Below are 23,689 nucleotides of genomic sequence, written 5' to 3' on the forward strand. Positions count from 1 at the left end.
GGATGAAATATTGTGTGCTGGTCCGCTGTGAAACTGAGACTGCATTTCAGAGATGTGTTATGTGGCGGTACCCACAATTCGCCTAACATTCCTGCATCTCCTTTCTCTTTTTTTTTTACCTCCGGTCTTCGGGGGGGAGTGATGTGGTGGTCCCCACAATTCGCCTAACATTCCTGCATCGCGCTATCGAAGTTTTCTGAACGCGTCGGTATATATACGACAGCTGAAATGTATCACGTGGGCTTCGGCCTGACCGGGCATAACACCTCGCTCATATCCCATGACAGTTGCGAGGTTTTTATTTTAATCACTACGCTTAGCGAGATCTGGCAAATTCAACAATCCCTTCGGTTCTCAAAAATACCCAAAATGCTAACTTATTGAATGGTTTGATATAAATCGGGCATTGAAAACTAATAAGCGTCCATTACCATGATTATACCAAAGCGTAAGTGGTCACTTGACTCTTGACTACTTGACCACCGTAATCTGCCCTAATGGGCTTATAAGGTTACAAACCAAATAATATCAATAACTTTTATCTTCATATTATCTGCTCAAAATAGGCAATAGACTTATGATATGGAACTGGAAAGGAACTAAGTGTCATAACAAGGGAAAAGTGAGACAGAATCTGGATAAGTGTGTTTTTAAACTACATAGTTAGTAGTTTTAGGAATTCCATTTAAAGTTTAAATTATGACTCATTTAAAATTAAGTCCATCTCCACGCTGATTCCTGAAACCCGTATGCAAAACAGTACTCAGGTCGGCTTGCGATCATTCAGAGTTTAGACCGAACAAATCGGCCTTCGCGTAAGAGTCTTAAAACATGTCGATAGACAGCTTTAAGATAAAAAGGAAGGCATTAGGCTACCTAAAACGCTTAACTCATCCAGAAATCCATTTAAAAACCTCTAAATCTCCAAAGGTAAATCCTCGCCAGAGATATATTAAAATTCGGTCCAAAGCGGTCGCTTACGTTACAAACAATATAGAATTTCAAAGATTTTTAGGAGCGGAGCCAGAGGGCGGTGCGGGGGGCGGGCGGGCGGCGCAGGGGGCGGGCGGGGTTATCGACCCGGCGGAGTGGGGCGGCCGTTCACCCCGCGCGAGCCGAACGCGCTACGATTTATGTTATTAGAGTTTTTCTTCTCGCTGTTTACCTGCGGGCTGCGGCGCGTGCTCCAATGTCAGTGGGTTATGTGGCTGACCTCGATTCCGTATCGTGTGCCCTGAGCCGAGAGCGGCGCCTTCCGGCCGCATTACGATTGGAAAACAATAATGTAACCCGAAGCCGCAATGAATGTATCGACGACTCACGTATTGGGCAACTTAACCTCGATCCTTTGAAAGCTGTCGAGCCGTGCGGTGATGAACGAGCGGGCCGATTCGACCGCGCGTCGACCATCACGGACTAACGAAGGGTTAATCGCACAATATTCGCTACTGTACATTGCCGTTTATAAAACAATGTGCACGGAATTTCCATAAAAATTCGAAAGTTTATTAATTCGCTACAAAATGCCTGACAAAGCGTCGTTAATGAGAACTTTGAACTTAACTATGTTGCGGAACCATTAAGCATTAACATATTTTAAGTATGATCTAAGTTGTTCTTACGCACATGTGTAACATTATGCAGTTCACAAATAAGACGTGTTCATGCTCGTATCTAGCTACTGACCTAGTATAGCTCCATTTCCATAACTCAAATGTAAAGCAGCCTAATCCCCTTATTCCGCACGTAAATGAAGTAAAACTTCCGATATCATATGGCTGTATTGGAGCTCTTCGGGCCGCTCGCAGGGCTGTCGCCTGCGGGAACTCTGTCACACATGCCGCGTACTACTCTAACCCCGAGGCATCGCGGGCCGGCGGCGGGTGTCAGCCCTGCAGGCTCGGCGGCTGGCGGCGTCACGTCCGCCGACTCAGGGGAGTTTATCGCCTAATTTCTTTGTAAATGGCTGCGCGGGCGAGCGCGGGGCGAGACGAGACGCGGGGGGGCATACATATACTCCCCTTTATTATTACGAATAACTCGGCGAGCACATCACACATTATGGTTTGCGAAATTATATTTTTTTATATACTTACAGACATGTACAGTATCTCCAATGCCAGGAATACTATTTCTTTACAGTTTGTACCCTACACGCTATAGATACGACGATGATAATACATCTTGCTATGCGATATAGGAAATAGGATATGCAGTTATAAGATATCACACAAAACAATGCGGTTCACACGCAATAAAGATCACTAAGTTTGGGGCTGGTTTCAGTTGTGATAGTACTGATTAGATAGCACGAGCCGTATCTATTGTTAATAAGAAATAAACTATTTAATCCACTGCCAAGGACACTCGTAGCTATTAGTTTCAAATATAATCTAAATTCTAAATCGTGACACTTATGTTTTGAGTATCTTCTTTTATAAAAATCGCAAGGGTTTGTTTAATTGAATGCCATAATATCAGAAACTAGTTATAGATGAAAAGAGCTACCTATTTATTAAAGACTTAAGGATACAAATACGCTTAAGATATTTTACTTTGAAACAACTACTAGAAAGTAAAACATTTTATTAAGAAAAAAATTCTTTTAAAATATATATTTTCATAACGTCACGTGTTTCCAAAATTGGAATTATTTTAAGAAAATTATCAACTACGCGTGCGGTAACAAGCAATCAATAGATATTCAGCTGATTCTAGAGTCTATATTGTCGGATACGAAATAGTGGACTGAGTGGACATCTGCGGCTGCCCGGAAATCGTCGAGAGCTGGGGACCTCAAATTGCGCAGACTGCAATGGTTTCCACGAATTACTGTACTATTCAACGTTCGTTTGTTTTTGCGGATTTTTTTCAACTGAATAATTTTATTTATATAATATTAGGATCTCCTTAACTTCCATCTTCAATTGAATCATCCAATACCCATCTGATGGTAGAGCTACAGTAACTAGTAAGTATATCAATCATCATGAAAAATTAAAAGCCGAACAGTGAGTTCTAGCGATACAGCTACTGATTTGTTGGTAAACTTGCGAATATTGCATGTTAAATAATAAATTGTAAATGAAGAACAAGTCTATCTTAGTAAAAAACATTGATATGAGAAACAGTTAAAACCCCGTTCTATCTCTTTTATTACCACAAAGCTCCTGGCAATGACAACGCCCGATTGGCGGACAATTACTTCTAAGCAATGTGTTTCGCGGCGTATTTTTACCCTCGCCGCGGTCAGTGGTATCGACACCACCCCCGGCCCCCCGCAATCGCCCGAGACCCCCGCCACCGCCACTCGCCGTGTGATTAATTAATCGTGAGATTAATGTAGCCGCCGAAAAAATTCAAAGCCGATCAATTACCGTTTTGCAGCGGCTCTCGACCCCCCGCGACCCCCCGACCACCGAGTCTCCGGGAGATTGATGGTGGATGATAATGGGGAACGCCGCGGTTCTTACGGCGCGTGTAGGCCCGTCTTAAGTACAAAGTGGGAAAAACTTTGACTACATTTTGTGTTTAGCCCCCGACCAAAAAAGGAGCGTCGTAGCTTAGAAATAGATAAATCGATTTTGATATAGTTTTTCTTATCTTTTTCAATTAAATAAAGGGGCAAACGAGCAACCGATTTACCTGATAGAAAGCAACTACCGTCGCCCTTGGACATTCGCAATATCAGAACAGAAGAGCCGCAGGCGTGATGCCAGCCGTTTAAGAGGGAACACGCTCTCTTCTTGAAGGTTTGCAGGTCGTATAGGTCCGGAAATACTGCTGGCGAATGTTCAATCTAGAGTTTTACATTGCGCGGAAGAAATTTACGCGAAAAACGAACGGTGGAAGACTGCCACTCATATAAGTGATGAGGATGGTATATTTTTACGTGGAACGAAGGCAATAATCTGGCTATATCTTCTTAAATAAACGCAGAGAAAAACGCAAGTAAAAAATTGATTCTAAAGTCACCATTCTAGAGTATAGAAAGAAGGTTAAAAAGTAGCATTGCTTTACTTTTCGTCACCAGCCAGAGGAAAATACGTAAGGCGCTAGGAAGCTAAACATACGGTATTTATAGTAGAGTCCCAGATCGACAGAGCAAAAACTGGCAGTGGGAACTAGCGTGGTCCGACACGCTCGTTACTGAGCCCAAATATGGCTCGTACGGTTTCTGCTAGAAAAATATTAAAAGTATTCGCCCCAGTGGAAAGTATAACCACTCGATTACTATATTGTAAGATACTACAACCGCACATGACTACCATTATATTAAGTTGATGGCGGCTGCGACACCGACCAACGTAACTCGCGAGTCGCGACTGCTGGCTAGCGACTAGCAACTATTATATAGTTGCTAGTCGCTAGCCAGCAGTCGCGTTCATAGATATTATATTATTATTCTCACGAGATGCGATATTTCACGAATTTATTAAAATTTAAGGATTATGCAATATACAGCATGTATCCAATTAAAAAGATAATTAAATTCAAGTCGACGAATAGATATTACATTTGATGGGAATTATTTTACCTATGCTGATGACATTCTTCTACAGTCTCTGAGCGCTTACTCCCTATTTGTAACGTTCACTTTAAATGTCAGATAAAATATGTTGAACATTTTAGCGTATGTATTTTATGCAATGTATGCAAGTCGACTGTGTGTATAAGGAGGTATTTCCATACTAATACAGTATATTCACTTGAACTCGTCCGCATAACTGCCGCTTCTGGTCCTTAAACGACCGATGCTCCGAAATTACTGCGAATTGCCTCACCCACATGCAAATGTATCGCCGCAATTACCCCAACCGCCTGCCGAGATTCATCGGCACGGTAGTCAGTAACGGGCTTCGAGACCTAGGGTGTAGATAAAGAGACCATATTATATTAATGTAAACAAAAATCGGGACATGCTACAGTATATCGTAAAAAATAACAATACATCGTTTCAAAATTTAATATGCCACCCATGTCAGCAGGATTTTTTTTACGCGGACGAAGTCGCAGGCTGCACGTAGTATAGCCAACGAATCTTCTAAATCTAAACACGAAGATGTAACAATACAATCAGTGTGATTGTCGCGTAATCTGAAACGGCCATCCCGTGTGTGGTGAGTTTATAAGCGCAGGCGCAGGTCGGAGTGCAGCAGTAGAGCGGTCAACATGCACGCGGAGAGCGCCGTCAACAGCGGCCGCACGGCGCGCGCCGTCGCCGTCAGCGTCACCGTCATGGCCAGCCTGGGCCTCATCGCCGGTGAGCTCGTCGTCACTGAATACACCGTCACCAGCGGCTGGCTCGCCCTCAGGACCGCAGGAGGAACGCCCGGAGAAGGAAAAGGAATCTAGTTGAATATCTCTCGCAAGGACCTTGGCCGTTCCCCGAGCATTTATTTTTTTCTCAGCAGTTCTCGCCCGCGAAGGCTACCGTATGGACGTCGTGACGTCACCGCGATTGACTCGCGACCCCGTGGGATAGTCGGGGGCGTTCGAGTATATCCATTGTCTTCAGCATTTTAACGTCTCAACTCACTTATTTATTGAGTCGTAAAACTTAATTATTTTCAGTTCAGTGTTTACCGGTTCCTCGAGTGCATACCTCGCGAGTGGCACATGCCAGCTTTGCCGTGCGCCGTGCTGGTTGCGATTATTTGTGTTTTTTCGTATTCCACTGGCGTCATGTGTAAGTCTCGGCCCACATTTTTGATGAATATCTACTTCCTCCGCTTATATGCGGTTCTCGACACGGTTCTCGTCGTTAAAATGAGACCTCCGTCCGGAGCCTCATAACCTGTGTTTTGCAGGTGGCGTCACCTGGGCCGTGCTGAGCCGGCTGAGCCCGCCGGCGTTTCCCCAGCCGACGATGCCGCCTCCGCCGCCCCCACCTCCCCCGCTCCCGCGCACCCCTCCTCCGCCGCCGCCGCAGTCCTACTCCCCGGACACCCCCCCGCCGCCCACGACACCGTCCACGACGGAGACCCCGCTGGACGAGGAGCTGCGGCCGCTGGACTGGTGGGAGCACTGCGTGCTGTACCAGATCCACGTCCGCTCCTACAAGGACAGCGATGGCGACGGAATAGGGGACTTGAACGGTCAGTTCAGCCTCATAGAGCGTTACAGGACGCTCAAGCAAACCGATTCAACGTATCTCGGGATACGCTTGCATTTTCAATATTTTCTCGCTCGCAGGGGTCGCCATGAGGTTGGACCACCTGAAGGACGCGGGGGTGAAGGCGGTGTGGCTGTCGCCCATCTTCTCCTCGCCGCAGGTCGACTTCGGCTACGACATCAGCGACTACCTCGAGATTCACTACGAGTACGGCACCATGGCGGACTTCGACCGACTCGTGGCCAAGGCGCACAGCATGGGTGAGTTCCGTTCAAACGAGGAGAGAAAAAGACAAAGAATTTATTAAATTATATTCCTTATAAAACTTCTGTTAAAAGATGTAACGTAGCTTTATTAGTATGTATCGGCGTATGTAACGATGGTTTACTTATTCGAGCTTGCAATTTTTGTATGAAAAGAAAATAATAATAATTGAAAACATAAATGGATAAAACTATTTGAAAATTGAAAATAAATAAGTAACTATTTTGCCATAAATTAGGAGGCTTAATTGGACCGGGAAAATAATATAAAATTATAAAATCGTCCAAGTGCGTATCGGGCCGCGCGCAATATAGGGATCCGTTATAGTGCCGCTAGTTTTAAATAATTTTTGTATGATCAATGAATGAACATTTATTACGTTCCGTTCAAAGGAATTTGATGGAATTTGAAAAGTTTCTTTTAAATACTTCTCCGAATAGTTTTAGTTATTAATCGACTATTACTCAATGGCAGGTATTACACGCATCAATATTATCATGATTCTAGTATCACGCGATTCACAAGTGTACTGTGATACTGCGATTCGGCCTATAATTACACCATCAATATTATCACGGAATCGTGATAACATTGATGCGTGTAATACCTGACAATAACCTATGAAGTCTTCGTTCCTTTTAAATTCAGCAAATTTTCTACTCTTGTGAATTTTTTCACATTTCCAGAAGCAACCGTTTAGCTGGTAGAAGGACTGTAACAATTTTTCCACTTTAAATTTAAAACATCATATTTCACAAATGGATACCGAAATCGGATAATGATCTTTAAAATATACTTTATTATATTTTAAAAAACCTATCCAACGACAGCAGACATGGTGGGGTAGACGCGAAAAAAAAATTCATCCCCGCTTGATGTGTAGGGGAGATACCACCATTTTGTCGGCATAATTAATGTGTGCATTGCAGACAGACGGACAGACAGACAGATAAACACACGGACGGACAGACCGAAACTATTAGGGTTCCTTGTTGACGACGAAACTCTAAGAATGACGATTCTTTGAATAACTAGATAAATTATTTAATTACCCACTGATCTTCAATTATTATAAAGGTAGATCAAGGCCGCGTTCCACTAGCTATACAAACGCTAACGCTCAAGACCGTAGTTTTTCCCGTTCCACTTGCATGTGGGCGTCACTGAAATAAACTCAAGTGGAACGGATCATGGAGAGTTTATAGCGTTCTGAGAAAAGTTTAAAATAATCGGCCAAGTGCGAGTCGGACTCGCTCACGATGGGTTCCGTACCGTTATAGAGCAAAAATAGGCCAAAAATTGTATTTTTTGTATGGGAGCCCCCCTTAATTTTTTATTTTATTTTATTATAAATTAATCTAGAGCACATAATCAAAGAATTTCGAAAGCCTACCTGTTACCATTATTGATATCGAGCAAAAAAGGCCGAAAAAATTACGTATGTTGTAGTGGAACGGCAGAAGGGGACGTTTTGAGCGTTTTGATCATTTTTGACGTCAAGAGGAACGCAAGGCGTGTTGTTTACTCATACTCGTAAACTACTGTGTTTATAGGAATAAAAATTCTGCTGGACTTCGTCCCGAACCACTCGAGCTCGGAGCACCAGTACTTCAAGGACTCGGTGAAGCGGGTCGGCGAGTACGCGGACTACTACGTGTGGGCGGACGGCTTCCCCGACCCCAGCAACGCCAGCAACAGGCTCCCGCCATCCAATTGGGTACGAACTTCCGTTCAACACCTTTCTCGAATATCTTTTCAAGGTTCAAGTAGCAAGCTTTGACATTTCCTGATTAGCTAACTACTTCTTTGTAATATTTATTATATGGAGATTTTAATTAATTCCGCTAATTATATTTAAATTGCAGCTTAAGCTTAATTGAAATCGTATTTTAAATTTACGATAAAAATATTGCAAAAATGTTTGGCATAATGCATCTAAAAACGGTTCCTCAAATTTCAACAAATTAATGCAGGAAAGTCTATTCGGAGGCTCCATGTGGGAGTGGAACAACGTGCGCAAGCAGTTCTACCTGCACCAGTTCACGACCGGCCAGCCGGAGTTCAACCTGCGGAACCCGGTGGTGGTGAAGAAGCTGGAGGGCATCATGAAGTTCTGGCTGGACCAGGGCGTGGACGGGTTCCGGCTGGACGCGCTGCCGCACCTGGTGGAGGCGCCGCCGGACGCGACGGGCCGCTACCCAGACAACCCGGAGGTGCCGGTGAAGGCGTTCACCCACTTCCAGACGGGCACCACGATGCAGCTATACACGAAGGACCGCATCGAGACGTACCCCGTGCTGTACGAGTGGCGCGACTTCCTCGACCAGTACAACGAGGAGCACGGCGGGGACACACGGTGAGATCCGCTATCTTACTTTATATGTATACAGTCCTCATTTTTTTTTACTTTTAGGGTCAACACACCTAAATGACTTGAGACATCGGGTATCGTAGCGTTTATGTGTAGCTTATTAGCTATTTGTTTATTAGAAGTATTGGATGTCTAACTTTGATTTAATACCTCGATCGTGGGAATCGTAGACACAATAGATTTTCAATTGTTAGCCGGGTGCCGCTTGGGAATTGAGGGGTAATAAGTTACATTATAACACTAAGCACACTTATGCAGATCTCGGTTAGAGCTAACCCAAATTCAAGTAGCACGGTGTCTCGTTTATATTGAACACTCAGATTTCATACATTAAGTATTAGTTAACTTTAACCAAAAGTGAGCATAAAAACCTTAAAACAGATAGAAATAAATTTTCTACATATCAAGCATGATAGCCGAGTTTTAAATTATGCATCTCTATAATTTAGTCGAGAGAGTGGTCCATTACTCCGACCGTTAATGTTTATTTCACCCACAAATTAGTTTTTATGAAGCCCGCGCCCCTAAGATTACGTAAATAAGGGAACGTTGTCATCCGTAATTTTAGCGAGGCGAGATTAACAGGCTCACTGCGACAAATTACGCAGGTGCTGCCTCACGTCCGCCCGACTGCGAGACGTTCACGCCCGTGGGTGCGTGACGCGTGACGCGTGACGCGAGCGACTTGCGGGAATTATTATAACGTTACATTATGTAGCATACATATAATATTAAATTTCGTATCTTTTTGATTCGCATCATCTTTCATAATTTTTAGGGTTCCGCACCCAAAGGATTAAGACGGGACCCTATTACTATTTCGTCTATATTAATATTTGTCTGTCGTGTGTCCGTCCGTCCGTGTAGGTCACAAAGCTGTATCTCAAGAACTACGATAGCAAAACCGTTGATATTTTCACCAATTACGTATATTGTCTGATGCCGCTAAAACAACAAATACTATAAAGATAATAAAATACGGGTGGCTACCGCACAAAAGACGCTATAACATCACCAATCAAGACATCAATTGCTTACCAAATCAATGGTATGGAATTCTTTGTGGGCGAGTCCGGCTTTGAATGTTTAGTACCTCTAAATTAGCCAAAAATGTTTATCGTTTCCAGGATCTTCCTGTCCGAGGGCTACGCGAACATCTCTATGACGATGCTGTACTACGGCACGGAGTCGGGGCGGCGCGGCGCGCACGTCCCCTTCAACTTCGACTTCATCACCATGATCACCAACACCTCCGCCGCCCGAGACTTCGCGTACGTCATCGATCACTGGCTCACCTACATGCCCTTCGGCATGACCGCCAACTGGGTGGTGAGTGTTCTGTATCCGTATTGAACGAACGAGACGACCACGAGTCTATACAAAATATACCAGGACGTATATATTTCAAAACTGAGACTGAGACCGACCGTCAGAAAAGTAAAGCGGATATGTAAACTTACAACAACGTATAGATCAAGAATAGGTGGCGGCGAATAAAATTCCGATATCTGCTCAATTTCAGTTCGGCAACCACGACAACAACAGGATGGCGTCGCGTTTCCGAGACACCATGGTGGACGGGCTGCTCGCTCTGGACATGATGCTGCCGGGCGTTGCCATCACCTACCAGGGCGAGGAGATCGGCATGCGGGACGGCTACGTCAGCTGGGAGGACACGGTGGACGTCCTGGCCTGCAACCGCGGGACCCCCGACACCTACCTCGAGTTCTCCCGCGACCCCCCGCGCACCCCCTTCCACTGGGACGACAGCCCCAACGCGGGCTTCTCCAGCGCGCCCAAGACCTGGCTGCCCGTCGGCCTCGACTACAGGGAGCTCAACTTGGCCAAGCAGAAGAGAGATCCTATCAGTCACTTTAAGGTATATACTCTCCTTTCAAAGTGTTACTTAAGTATATTTTCAATAGTAAGCCGATTGAAATAATAGATCCTTCTCTGTTTGAATGTATTTTCTGTATAAAAAAAATAAAATAAAATTGGTTTATTTCAGATTACTCAGATCCATAAAATTGTTAGTAAAGAAACTTATCGCTATGTTAGTATTCTATTCTAAAAAGAGATTTAGTCCTATTTATCATAAAGTCGATCAGAGGACAATTCCCGCTGTCGACTATCTCTCTCAGGACACTGTGGCCGCCGCCGCGGACCCTGGCCAACAGCGATGCAGTCCTTTTGCGGAGTATAGCTTCAAAACTATCTACATCCGCAAAAGCAAACATCGCTGAGGCACTACAGAAACGCGGCAGCCGCAACAGTGCTCTAAAAGCATTATTATATTGAATGCGTAAGGCATTGTATGTTTTATTGGTGTAGTTGGTCCATAAGCTGCAGGTGTAAAAAGAGGTGCAGTAGGCCTTAAAAAGAGTAATTTTTACGGCGTCCGTGCAACGACCAAATCTATGCACCAGCATATTTGCCATAACAGATAATGCCCTACGCTCTCTTTCGAGGTCCACATCGTCTCGAAGGCCGTCAGTCACGAGATGTCCCAGATATTTAAAAGTGTACACTCTCTCTAGAGGTTCATTATTAAGGTGTATAGGGGGAACAATATTGGGACATTTCCTGCCAGCCTTAAAGACCATGTACTGTGATTTTTTGGCGTTGTAAAGTAAACCATGTGAGACCGCGTATTTTTCACAAATACCGAGTAATGTTCTTAATGCACTGACAGATGGCGCCAGCAGTACCATGTCGTCCGCGTAGCTAATATTGTTGACGCAGACGTTTCCGATATGGCAACCGACACGAGTACCGCTGAGCTCCCGTATCAGTGAATCCACGTACAGGTTGAAGAGCCGGGTCGAGGTCTGCCCCCCCTGCCTCACCCCGCACTCCATCCTGTATAATAATTACAGGATGGAGTGCGGGGTATAATAATGTATAATAATTATTAATTATTATATTTTAAAATTAAATTGACATTGGCCTAACGTTTCCACTTGTTCCAGGTGTACCAGAAGCTGACGACCCTCCGCAACGAGAAGACGCTGTCGCACGGGCGGTTGGAGGTGGGGGGTCTGTCGCTGAACACCCTGTACCTGGTGCGGCACCTGCGCGGCCACGACACCCTGGTGCTACTGTTCAACGTGGGCAAGGCGCCGGACACCGTGCGCCTGGAGCGCCTGCCCTACCTCGCGCTGCCCGCGACCGTCTACACCTCCAGCACCCACTCCATGCGGAGAGAGGGGTATGTATTTTGATGAGTGACGAGAAATTCTTATAACTCGTCTACAGCGAACATAAAACGAAAAGAAAAGATTTTGACAGTCTATATTAATTGTGTGAATCTATATTACTAGTTTCTCCGAGCCTTAGAGCCAGCTCCTACTGATGCGAGGTATCAATAGATTTATAATAATGGCCCGCAAACCGAGGTACCATCGAAGAAATTGATTCATAGGCAGTCGATAGACCTACATCATTTGGTCGAATTATGTGAATTCAACGTTAATCGTGATCTGTCTGCTGGGTTTGATTCAAATCGACCAGATTACGTAGGTCCGCTATCTGCCTAGGAATCAAATTCTCTGGTAGTACATAGACCATGACACTGACAACGCGTGTTTATCCCCAGCTACCGGATCTACTCTCAGGAGCTGACGCTGGCGGACGGAGAGATGCTGGTGCTGCGCGGCCCGCCCGTCACCTGCTACTGACCTCCGCAGTCCGCACCGAGTAGCGCACAGTAGCTGGATCGCGCTGTCGAACTTCAGTCGGTCGGTCGGAGATCACTGAAGTGCACACAGCACCGAGTATATTTTGAATATATATCGCTATTTAGTTTGCCGACCCTTAGGAATGAGATAGAGTCTCATCCCTCCGTTCAGATTGAAGCCAATCCAGTAACCACCTTCTAGCTTATAATATTTTGGCTGACACTTCCATAAAGTGTTACTAGTTTCGTAAAGTACCTATTATTATTCCCTCTGTTTGATGTAATGCTGAATGAACTTTATGCAAGTTTCAAATATACATTTTATATTGTGCTCACCATAAAAGTATTATATATAATATATTATTATAATGAATATAATAAGTATTAAAATGTTTTATACTATATTTTGGAAATAGCAAACTAATATTATAATATTTTATCTTATATACCTTATGTGACTTTAATATAATTACGATATTATTAGTTATAATTTTTAACACGTTATTGCCCCATACCACAGAATAGATAATAATAGTACAAGTACCCATACGTAGAATATACTACATTTGTATGATGTGTAGAAGAATCCTTTTTTAATTTTAATTAATTCACCAAGTTTAATTCATTATTAGTAACTTCAGTAAGTTTAGCTTATATAAGATAATATTATTATTTAAGTATATTTTTACTATTTTTAAAATATTAATACCTTAATACTAGTTCTACGCTATGTTGTGTCTTGTTTCTGTAAAATGTAAATACATAATATGTAAATATGTTGTTAATGTTAACTTATTAAATTTGCTTTTGTTTTAACGTTGTTTTTAATAGATCACCGCATTTTTTTTTATTATACTATTGTGGCTGAAATTTTGCAGGGGCTAATTTATTTTAAAACGTAATATTTAAAGTAATGCTGACTCATAGAATCACGTAACAAACTTGTGTTATGTGTAGTGTGTACGACCGAGTGGTAAACAGTAAATACCATTGTGTTATACTGTCGCGAATCTGTCTCTAGCATAGCAGCGCCACCAGTGCTCACACGGCGAGGCGCGGATTAGCGCAGATAAGATAAACTATACAAGGTGATCTCATTTTCATATAAATTCATATAAATAGTATTCATAATCCTACGCTAAAGAAAATTAACTCTCTGTACCTACATTAGAAGAACAAGGAAGTTGAAAAATTGGCCTTCAAATCGAAAACGGTTAACACCGATGCTAGGCAAAAACGATGAAGAAGATATCGAAAGGTGGCCTCTAACTGACATAGTTACGGGCCATACACGGGACACTTTATGTGGGACAAGATCAAAACGATATCTCAAGAGTCAGAAGCACCAATAATAATCGAGTTGAGTCTAGTATGAAATACTTTGAGCGTGTTCGTACAAAATCGTAAAACTCACTCTTATTCAGTTTAACTAATCTTAAAACAATAATTTAAAGAATGATTGACTACACTTATATAAAAAAAATCGACCAAGTGTGGACTCGCGCTCGAAGGGTTCCGTACCACTTTAGAGAAAAATAAGAAATACATGTTTTTTCGTACCCAAAATATGTGTACCTATGTTTTAAAAGCCCCCCTTATTTTTTTATTTTATTGAAATTTTATTATGAATTATTAAAGTATTAATAAAACTGAATATTTTGTGAACATTTCAGGTGGCTACCTGTTGTCATCATTGATACCGAGCAAAAAATGTTTAAAAAATCACGTTTATTGTATCGGAGCCTCCCTTAAATATTATACCATTCTTGCGTTACAGCCTGGAGACAGACGGACAGACATCGAAGTCTCAACAGTCAGTAATAGGGTCCCGTTTTTACCCTTTGGGTATGGAACCCTAACAAGCAAAAACTTTATAATATCCTTAAACCCATATAAAAATACATAATTTAAAAGCGATCACCCTGAAAACACAGAAACTGTCCGGAACAAATTATTTAAGATAGCGCGCGTCGGTGTGATGGTGACACATGCTGGTGGTGCCGAGCGCGCCGCACGCCCCACGCGACCACCACCCCACCACTACCACCAGAAACACCACTAGCTGGAGATCCTCCACCGACTACCGGAAACACCACTCTCTAGAGATCTTCAACCAACTATCGGAAACACCACTAGCTGCAGATACTAAACTAACTACCGGAAATACCAAGAGTAGCTGGAATTCTCCAACATGAAGTCGGCAAAGCTGTTCGGAGTCACCGCCATCGTGATGGTGGGCCTCGCCCTCATCGCAGGTACTTTTAAATATTACGATATAATTAATTACAGTGTAAATATTAAAAAAATGTCTCCAACATCTATAATCATGAAATTCATGAACGATCTCTCACTGTTTCCTAAAAACCATAGTCATTTATGATGGATAGAACCCAGATTATAAAGCCGCGTGGCTTCTGCGCACGTTCCCACTGAAATTCCTGTGTACCTTGAAGGTAATTGGGGAAAACAAACAACATAATTTTTAAGACAGTTTCTATAATAATATAGTAAATTATAGCTGTTTTAAAAACCGTAACGAATCAAAAAATTCTTGTGGGTAGGAAGATTTCATAGTCATTCCCAAATAAATTAAAAAACTGAAAGAAGATTTCAGACAAAATGTACATTAACATATAAGTCATAACTAATCGCTAATTATTAGCGCTGAAGAGAACTGACCTTCGCGAATAACTGTTATTTAACGGCTCACTTATGTCACCAGTGGTACGAGGCCCGTTTGTTTTAACAATTCCTTAGAAATTCGGGTATTGAAATTTGCAAAAGAAAGCAATGAAACCGACTAGTGACCCGACAATTTTCAACAAGTTATACAAGTGCAAACATGGTGGAATGCAAATGATGCCACTTAGAAGAAAAGTCTTAAATACTAAGTGTTAAACAATAACATAAGTCTAGATGTATCTTCTAGGCATCGTGGTGAGGACATTAAAACAAGATAGCTCTACTGTAAGGCCTTAAATAACACATAAGGCTATCTGTATTTGACACGTTGACGACGATACCAGAACTTATAGTCACACTTATCAATGGAGGCTAGCGAGGCTAAGAGAAGTGGTACAGCCACTTCATTGATATTAAATGATATTTAACAATAACCTTGGACAGGTGGGGTGACGTGGGCAGTGCTGGCAACGAGAGGCAGCACCCTGCCGCCACCGGAGCTGAAGCCCCTGGACTGGTGGGAGCACTGCGTGCTGTACCAGATCTACCCCAGGTCTTTTAAGGACAGCGACGGAGACGGCATAGGAGATTTACAAGGTAAGCTGTACCCGAAAAAATAGAAAGTTATAAGTTCGATCTACAGCCCCAATTTCACCAACGACTGTTAAAGTTAACGCTCGAATTAGTATCACGTTACCTCTTTCGTTTTTCTTATGAATGAAAGAGAAGACATGACATTTTAACAAGCTGTTAACACTAACAGACGTTGGTGAAATTGGGGCTTAGCTTATTGGATTAACCTAACCAACAGCTGTTAGAAACTACTTTTACCGAATGTACTTTTAGGATATATTAGAAAAACAGTTGTCGATACCTACTCGATAGCATGGCGTTAATGATAATGTACTTGAATTAATTATATCAGGGGACCTCTCGTACGGCGAAATTAATACCACCAATAAAAGATACGATAACGTTACTAGTAGTAGTAAACAGATTAGTGGATATTTGTTTAGGATTAGCTCGCTTTTAACCCCGCTGTTATCCAAATTTGTAAAATTGTGCAATACTTGCGCATTATTATCTTTACTAGTTAACTAACGAGTTGAGATTTTATCCGCAACGTTTACATTTTGTTTAACATCTCCAAGATGCGAAAATATAAGTTATTTAATATATTATTAATTATCAAATTTATTTGTTTATTCGACAGCTGCATCTGGACATCGTTCCCCTACTTAAGGGCGTGTATTAGATCAAATTCCTTTACATGATCGTCTGTAATATCAATAATAATGAAAAACTGAATTTTAAATTAAGATGCAGCAAACTTCAGGACTAACACTAGTGACTATGTTACTCAAAAATACTAAGCATACAATTTTCTCGATAGAAAAAAAATGCGAATCACCTATAATTAACACGTTAAACTGTTCGTATTCGAGTAATACATTAAAATAAAGCTTGAATCTTTTTAGTATTTATATAATAATAATATAACAATAATTTTTAGTAAGTATATATATAATTACATTATAGATAAGGCGGGGATTATATTATTACATATTTTTAATAACTTAATAGATATCCTTAATAAAAAGAATACCTGTAACTGCCCGCTAAGTTGGCGATGATTCCGCGTCGTCCTTTTTCACCTGGCATATGAAAGACGGGGGTGAGTGTGAAGAGAGAAGGACGATATTTGATTTTTTGGGTTGATCGCCCCCTTAAAACAATGCTGGACAACACAGTAAATATTTAAGAACTTATAAGTGTAGCGTGTGGTACGAAATAGCATGTTGTTGCTTTTGATCTTACAAGAATACAAGAAATGTATTCAGAACCGTTTGCAAAGTTAGAAGCAGAGGTGATGATGATGTTGGTATATTTGTGTCCAACAATAGCAGTCCGGTGGTGGTGTTACCATTTTATGAGCTAATGGCTTCCTGTGTTTAGGTGGGAGTAAATTACACCGCCGATTATAACATCGTTACATCTTACTAAACCACCCAAATGTAACTATAAACGCCCCCACCCAATATTATTATTTTAATGATGACATAATTTTCAGATTCATTTGTCTAGTGTTTGACCCTACTGAAAAAAAATTTGACGTATCTACAATTAATAGTGTTGTTTAGAATTTTCCAGCGAAGCCGTAACAAGTCGTAATCAGTTAGTTCTTTTTCGTTGTTAGACAAGTATTTTAAGTGTGATGTTTTCAGCTAGAGATTTTATTGGAAAAATTTATGAAAAAAATCTGCGTTCAGTAGCTGTGTTAATAAAAATATAATTTACTGATATAATTGGACCGCGTTTCAGAACATCCAATTACGCGCCGACGAGGGCTAGACAAAAAAGGTCCTTGCACCGACTCTCAAATAGCTTATCAAGAATGTATGAGGTCTATTTTTAGTTCGATCGATGCGATCAAGTGATAAAAGTTTGGGCTTTCCATGTCATTGTGACACGTTGTATATTATATACTTATATGGGATTTAAAATGTATCGTTATCGTGTTTCACGTTCTTTTTATCATTTTTACAATGGGCAATTTATTTATTTTTACTAGACAAGAAATAATCACAGTTATTTTCCACGGACATAGTTTTTAAATCAACTGTAGATACTTCTCTGGTGCTACAGATGTACAGTCACGGATCGCGATCGTATTACATTAGTTATGTTTTGCCGTTTGCATCCTAAATATAATGTTGTTGGTTTAAGGTATCATCCAGGAGTTGGAACACTTCGTGGAGGCGGGCGTGGACGCGATCTGGATGTCGCCCATCTTCACCTCGCCCATGGTCGACTTTGGTTACGACATCAGCGACTTCTACAACATCCACGACGAGTACGGCACCATGGAGGACTTCGAACAGCTGCTAGAGAAAGCGCATTCGCTGGGTGAGTGGTCATCTAATAGGAACCAAATCGCCATGTTATATCGATACTGCGAGACCGAGATATTTTTAATGCTAATCGATATCAATGGAAAATCAACATACTATTTCAGGCCTGAAAGTGCTCTTAGACTTCGTGCCGAACCACGCGAGCACAGAGTCGCAGTACTTCAAAGACTCGGTGCAGAGGAAGGCCGGCTTCGAGGACTATTTCATGTGGGCCGACGGCTTTCCCGATCCCAACAATGCCAGCAACACTCTTCCACCCTCTAACTGGGTAAGAATATAAAGAATTTAGTACACGTCATTACCTTTTTATAACAATTTACATTAGGGATGTCTTATCAGCGTGTCTTCCTAACTATTTCAGGTCAGTCAATTTGGAGGATCAGCGTGGGAGTGGAACTCTGAGCGCCAGCAGTTCTACTTGCATCAGTTTGCAGTGGAGCAGGCCGACTTCAACTTTAGGAACCCCGACGTCCAGAAGGAAATGATCAACATCATGAAGTTTTGGCTCGACAAGGGCGCCGATGGGTTTCGAGTGGACGCGCTGCCGTACCTGATGGAGGCCGATCCGGCCGACCACGGCGGGAGGTACCCCGATGACCCCCTCAGCGGCATCTCCCACTTCCAACCCCACCAGCTCGGGTACACGATCCCGCTCTACACGAAGGATCTCATTGAACTGTACGATGTAGTTTACGAATGGAGGGAATTCGCTGATAGATATCTAGAAGAGCGTGGAGGCGATACTCGGTAAGAGTCGAGAATTATTGATGTTTTTATTGATGTGTGAATCATTGATATAGGTAAATTATGTTAAATTAATAGTTTATTACTGGACGTAAATAAAAAACGAATTGCTTAAGATTTACAAAAATTCGGGTGGTAGCGAATAATACCCTAATGAGATTGTTTTTCCTGCAGAGTGCTGTTTTCGGAGGCTTACGCCAACGTGACAATGACGATGTTGTACTACGGCAACGAGCAGGGAGAGACGGGGGCGCACTTACCCTTCAACTTCGACTTCATCACTGACCTCTCCGCCGAGTCTAACGCCCGCGATTTCGTCTACATCATCCTGAGGTGGCTGACTTACATGCCGTATGGTGGGGTCGCTAACTGGGTGGTAAGTGCTTTTAATTTTTTAGCAAGCATAATGAGAAATCACTATACGCGTTCACTTACTTTTATACAAAGAGGTAATCGAACTTTGCTTTGGAAAATTTCAGTTCGGCAACCACGACAACAACCGTATGCCGACGCGGTTCCGCGACAGCATGGTGGACGGGCTCAACTCCCTGAACATGCTGCTGCCGGGCGTGGCCGTGACGTACCAGGGTGAGGAGATCGGAATGCGGGATGGCTATGTCAGCTGGGAGGACACGGTCGACGTGGAGGCGTGCAACAGGGGCGACCCCGACACCTACCACCTGTACTCGCGGGACCCCGCGCGGACGCCCTTCCACTGGGACAACTCCTCGCACGCCGGCTTCACCATCGGGCCCAGCACGTGGCTGCCTGTCGCCGACGACTATACGGAGATCAACCTCGCCAAGCAAATGGAGGATCCGATCAGCCATTTTAAGGTATTTACGATGTTTAAGGATTGATCCTTTTAGTGGTGAAAGAAGGGGTACCCTCATGCATGCTTTTTTATTTAAATTAGCGGGACCCGCCGGACGTTATCCCGATTGAACGATATTAACGTCGAGATTTCATTAGTTTCAACAATGCTTGCAGGTGTACCAGGAGCTCTCTAGCCTCCGCAAAGAGAAGACCCTCTCTCACGGGGCGTACGACATGAGGGCGTTGTCAGACCACACGCTGTATCTGACGCGGTACCTCAGCTCCCACGACACTCTGGTGTTGGTCTTCAACGTAGGGGAGATAACAGACACCATCAGACTGGACAGGGTGGCGCACCTGCAGCTGCCGGCCACCGTCTCCGTCTCCAGTATACATTCTTCTAGAAGAAAAGGGTACGTATTATGTTATGTATAAAGGATTGTCAAAAAACTTTCATTTACTGAGAGTTAAAGATTGGTTTTCGAAAGAGAAGTCAGCCAAAGTAAGCAATGATATTATTAAGTAATATTGCATTTTTGATTGCAGTGATCAAATTACCGGGGAACAACTGACTCTGTCTCCCGGAGAGGCTTTGGTCCTGAGAGCAGCGCCGAATTCATAGTGTACGAGTATAACGAACGGATAAACTAAACTACTGCCACTACTATGAGAACAACTACTACTAATAAGTACCAGTACCATAAACTGAAGACATATTTGGGTGTAAAATTTACTGTATGGACCAGCAAATTTTATGATCTACTTAATTATCTGTGTTCATGCTTATAATTGTCATGATAGTTTTTAATGCATTTAAATTTTTATACGTGGCAGAGCCATGCTTCGGCACGAATGGGCCGGCTCGACCGGAGAAATACCACGTTCTCACAGAAAACCGGCGTGAAACAGCGCTTGCGCTGTGTTTCGCCGAGTGAGTGAGTTTACCAGAGGCCCAATCCCCTACTCTATTCCCTTCCCTTCCCATCCTTACCCTCCCCATATTACCCTGTTCCCTCTTAAAAGGCCGGCAACGCACTTGCAGCTCTTCTCAGTCCATGGACGACGGAAGTTGCTTTCCATCAGGTGACCCGTTTGCTCGTTTGCCCCCTTATTTCATTAAAAAAATGGACATAATGTTATATGTATTGTAATGTTTTTTTTTTGAGCTATTGTAAATATTATGCTATTTTTAAGTAGTAATTGTTAACATGTTTCTAAGTTCTTTGTAAAAAAAAGGAGTATACTTAAATAAAGTATTATATAACAATAGAAAACACGCATGACTTATTTAATACTCTACTATTTACTATTAAACTTTCTTTTTCATTGTGGTGATAGTCCAAGCCAATTAAGCTAAAGATACCAATGCGTTTGTTAGGACTGCTTATTTCATAAAGCCTAATCATTATTCATCTTTTCTACATAGCTACGCAGTTTTTGAAATGCAAAAAATTATATCGATTTAACCTCCTTTCACTTTTTCCCGAATATTCTTTTACTATTCTACTTATCCGAGAATCTACACCGTTTGTTTTTGGTTAATTATCTAAGGGCCTGTTTCACCACTTCCTGATAAGGTGCCACATAGGCTTATTTAAAAGATTCTCCATACTCTGTCAAGTTAAGTGGTGGATAGCCTTATCAGGAAGTGGTGAAACAGGCCCTAAATGTTTTTTGAATCAGTCAGAGATTGGTAGTTCGCTCTTTTTATTCGCGCCTATCTTTATACTGCAACACGACAGTTCGTGTTTGTGTAGCTAAGCGCAAAAAATGTTTGCAAAACAGTTGTGTAATATAGAAAATAGCAGGCGGAAATATATTTATTTTTTCTAGATTTTTGATGATTTTTTATTTTGTTTTGTATTTAATAAAAACGTCTTTGTTTATGGCAGTAGTGTAGCCGGCGAGCGGCATGCGGGGTTGTGGTCTAGGCGTAGATGTGTCTACGAACTTTAATCTACACTTAATATTATTATACTATCTATAATATTATATTAATACGTGATCAAAAAACTTTGGACCCCTTTTGACGAAAAATGCGGAAACTTAGGTGCATGAAATTTAGCACAGTAATTATAGTTTATGTGGAGAATGCACTCCGCATTAAGCCAATATTGTTTTAAAATTATGCTTTTATCATACTTACCTTATTTTAATAAATAAAACATTACACACACTACAATGTGCACACTTCGATATTTCGAATCACAAGCCTATACACACGAAATACTCTTTTGTTTATGGCTGAAGTCTGTCGTCAAATTAAAAATGGATGAAATGGATTGTTTTTTTTTAATTAAATGTAAAATAGTCAATACTTTCAGCGGGGAGCCAAAAAAGAAGAAGAAAGTCAATATTTTGGTAATAGAATATTAATAGCATTGAAACTTACAATTAAATAATTTAAAGTCGTTGGGCGATCTCTAGTTAATAATAAATAGTTGTCTTTTAATTTCTATACAATTTTTGTTACATCGAATATTTTTGTAATCACTGTCAGTTTTGTATTTAATTCATATTAAAAAAGCAGGTATAGTCTGTCAAGAAAGTGAAGAAATTAAAAAGTGGCAACATCGTAGTTTCATCCCTTTCAAATCAATCCAAGAAAAAAGGGATGACACTACGATATTGCCACTTTTTTATTTCTTCATTTTCTTGACAGACTATAATATAATAAATTAAGTAGTAGCAAAATGAAAGAAACATTTTCATATTTGTGTTACTGTGACGGTTCGTGTTACTTGTTAAAACTAGTACATTAGACCAACTGCTGTTGTATGTAGATATTATTGTATAAAAGTTCCGGGGAAGACTCCGGAATGAACTCGTGATAAAGTGTAGTTATTAAGTGTATATAATTTATATGTATGTTTGTCATTAAGGTATATATTGTATGGGCCTATGTAGCCTGCTATAGATAAATAAATTGTTTTTATCACCAGGGATTAGTCAATCCATTATCGCTTTATCAAAGTCCATAAACAATAAATTACCTTTTATAACTTTTACAGACGAAATCAAAATTGAATATTGAATAGGCAATATTGTTTAAATTACATATTTTTTTATAAATATAAAGACTCAGACTATTCTACAGTTTAAGTATATTTTTCATTCCTGTGGATTATTATAGTAACGCGTCAATTTTTTTTTGTTGTATAACACAAAAAACCGGCCAAGTGCGTGTTTTTGATCATTTTTGTATGGTCAATGAATATGTACATTTATAACGTGTTTTACACCACTAACAACATCATCTCAGTTACGTTCAAAGGAATTTGAACGAAAAGTTCCTTAATTATACTTTGCCGAATACATTTTTAAGTTGATCGACTATTACTCAATAACTTGTGAAGTCTTCTTAGCCGTAATAGTTTTCCTTTTAACTTCAGCATATTTCCTACTCCAGTGAATTTTTTCACATTTCCAAAAGCAAAGTACATGTGATAGAAGCGGGCTGAATTTTTAAAAACCTATTCAACGGTAAAAACCCCACACGGTGGGATGGACGCGAAAAAAAATCATCCCCGCTTCATATTGTGTAGGGGAGGTACCATATTTTTTTAAGATTTCATATACCATTTAGTCGGCATCATTAATATATGCATTCATACCGAATAACAGTGTATACCTTGTAGGTTCTATAGTCTCTGAGCAAAACCACGGATAGACAGACAGACAGACGGACAGCGACAGACAGACAGATGGACAGACAGACAGGCAGACAGACGGACAGACAGCGAAGTATTAGTAATAGGGTCCCGTTTTTGCCCTTTGGGTATGAAACCCTAAAAACGATTTTATTTTAATAAAAATATTGAATTATAATATAAAAAAGTAAAATATCATAAAACAAAGCAGCGAACATCGACTAGTACTATTTTATTGACCAATATATAATTTTTATTTACAAACCAGATAAAAATATCTTTAAATTTTTACCGAATCAAGGAAAATATCATCGTATCTGCATTCGGGCAGATAAGGCTGTGGATTTATAGCGGGCGAGTGGCGATAGCCGGTTCGATATGTGAACCCCCGCGGGTCGCGAGCCCGACACTACCTAGCCCCTAATTCTAGTGCTATAGGAAAAAAAACGTAATTCGTGC

General features: G+C 41.4%; 2 protein-coding genes across 2 annotated transcripts; both read left to right on the forward strand.

The window, feature by feature from the left end:
* Positions 1-5,172: 5,172 nt before the first annotated feature.
* Positions 5,173-12,517, forward strand: LOC121733374 (maltase A1-like). Its single transcript, XM_042123603.1, has 10 exons — positions 5,173-5,263; positions 5,811-5,851; positions 5,999-6,098; positions 6,196-6,375; positions 7,933-8,096; positions 8,353-8,735; positions 9,878-10,079; positions 10,273-10,629; positions 11,720-11,958; positions 12,346-12,517. The coding sequence occupies exons 1-10, from the start codon at positions 5,173-5,175 to the stop codon at positions 12,425-12,427; spliced, it is 1,839 nt and encodes a 612-aa protein (XP_041979537.1). The 3' UTR covers positions 12,428-12,517.
* A 2,034-nt stretch (positions 12,518-14,551) lies between these two features.
* On the forward strand, positions 14,552-20,273 carry LOC121725774 (maltase A1-like). The gene is made up of 9 exons (XM_042112884.1): positions 14,552-14,681; positions 15,553-15,705; positions 17,836-18,015; positions 18,125-18,288; positions 18,382-18,767; positions 18,939-19,140; positions 19,244-19,600; positions 19,755-19,993; positions 20,127-20,273. The coding sequence occupies exons 1-9, from the start codon at positions 14,618-14,620 to the stop codon at positions 20,200-20,202; spliced, it is 1,821 nt and encodes a 606-aa protein (XP_041968818.1). The 5' UTR covers positions 14,552-14,617; the 3' UTR covers positions 20,203-20,273.
* The last annotated feature ends 3,416 nt before the right edge of the window (positions 20,274-23,689 follow it).

This window comes from Aricia agestis, chromosome 1 (genome assembly GCF_905147365.1).
Source record: "Aricia agestis chromosome 1, ilAriAges1.1, whole genome shotgun sequence".
Classification (NCBI taxonomy): Eukaryota; Metazoa; Arthropoda; class Insecta; order Lepidoptera; family Lycaenidae; genus Aricia; species Aricia agestis.

Coding starts and splice junctions, on each gene's coding strand:
- LOC121725774 (XM_042112884.1), top strand. CDS start 14,618: ATGAAGTCGGCAAAGCTGTTCGGAGTCACCGCCATCGTGATGGTGGGC. Junction 14,682..15,552: donor GGGCCTCGCCCTCATCGCAG/GTACTTTTAAAT, acceptor AACCTTGGACAG/GTGGGGTGACGTGGGCAGTG. Junction 19,141..19,243: donor GTGGGGTCGCTAACTGGGTG/GTAAGTGCTTTT, acceptor GGAAAATTTCAG/TTCGGCAACCACGACAACAA.
- LOC121733374 (XM_042123603.1), top strand. CDS start 5,173: ATGCACGCGGAGAGCGCCGTCAACAGCGGCCGCACGGCGCGCGCCGTC. Junction 5,852..5,998: donor TGAGCCGGCTGAGCCCGCCG/GCGTTTCCCCAG, acceptor CCGCTGGACGAG/GAGCTGCGGCCGCTGGACTG. Junction 10,080..10,272: donor GCATGACCGCCAACTGGGTG/GTGAGTGTTCTG, acceptor GCTCAATTTCAG/TTCGGCAACCACGACAACAA.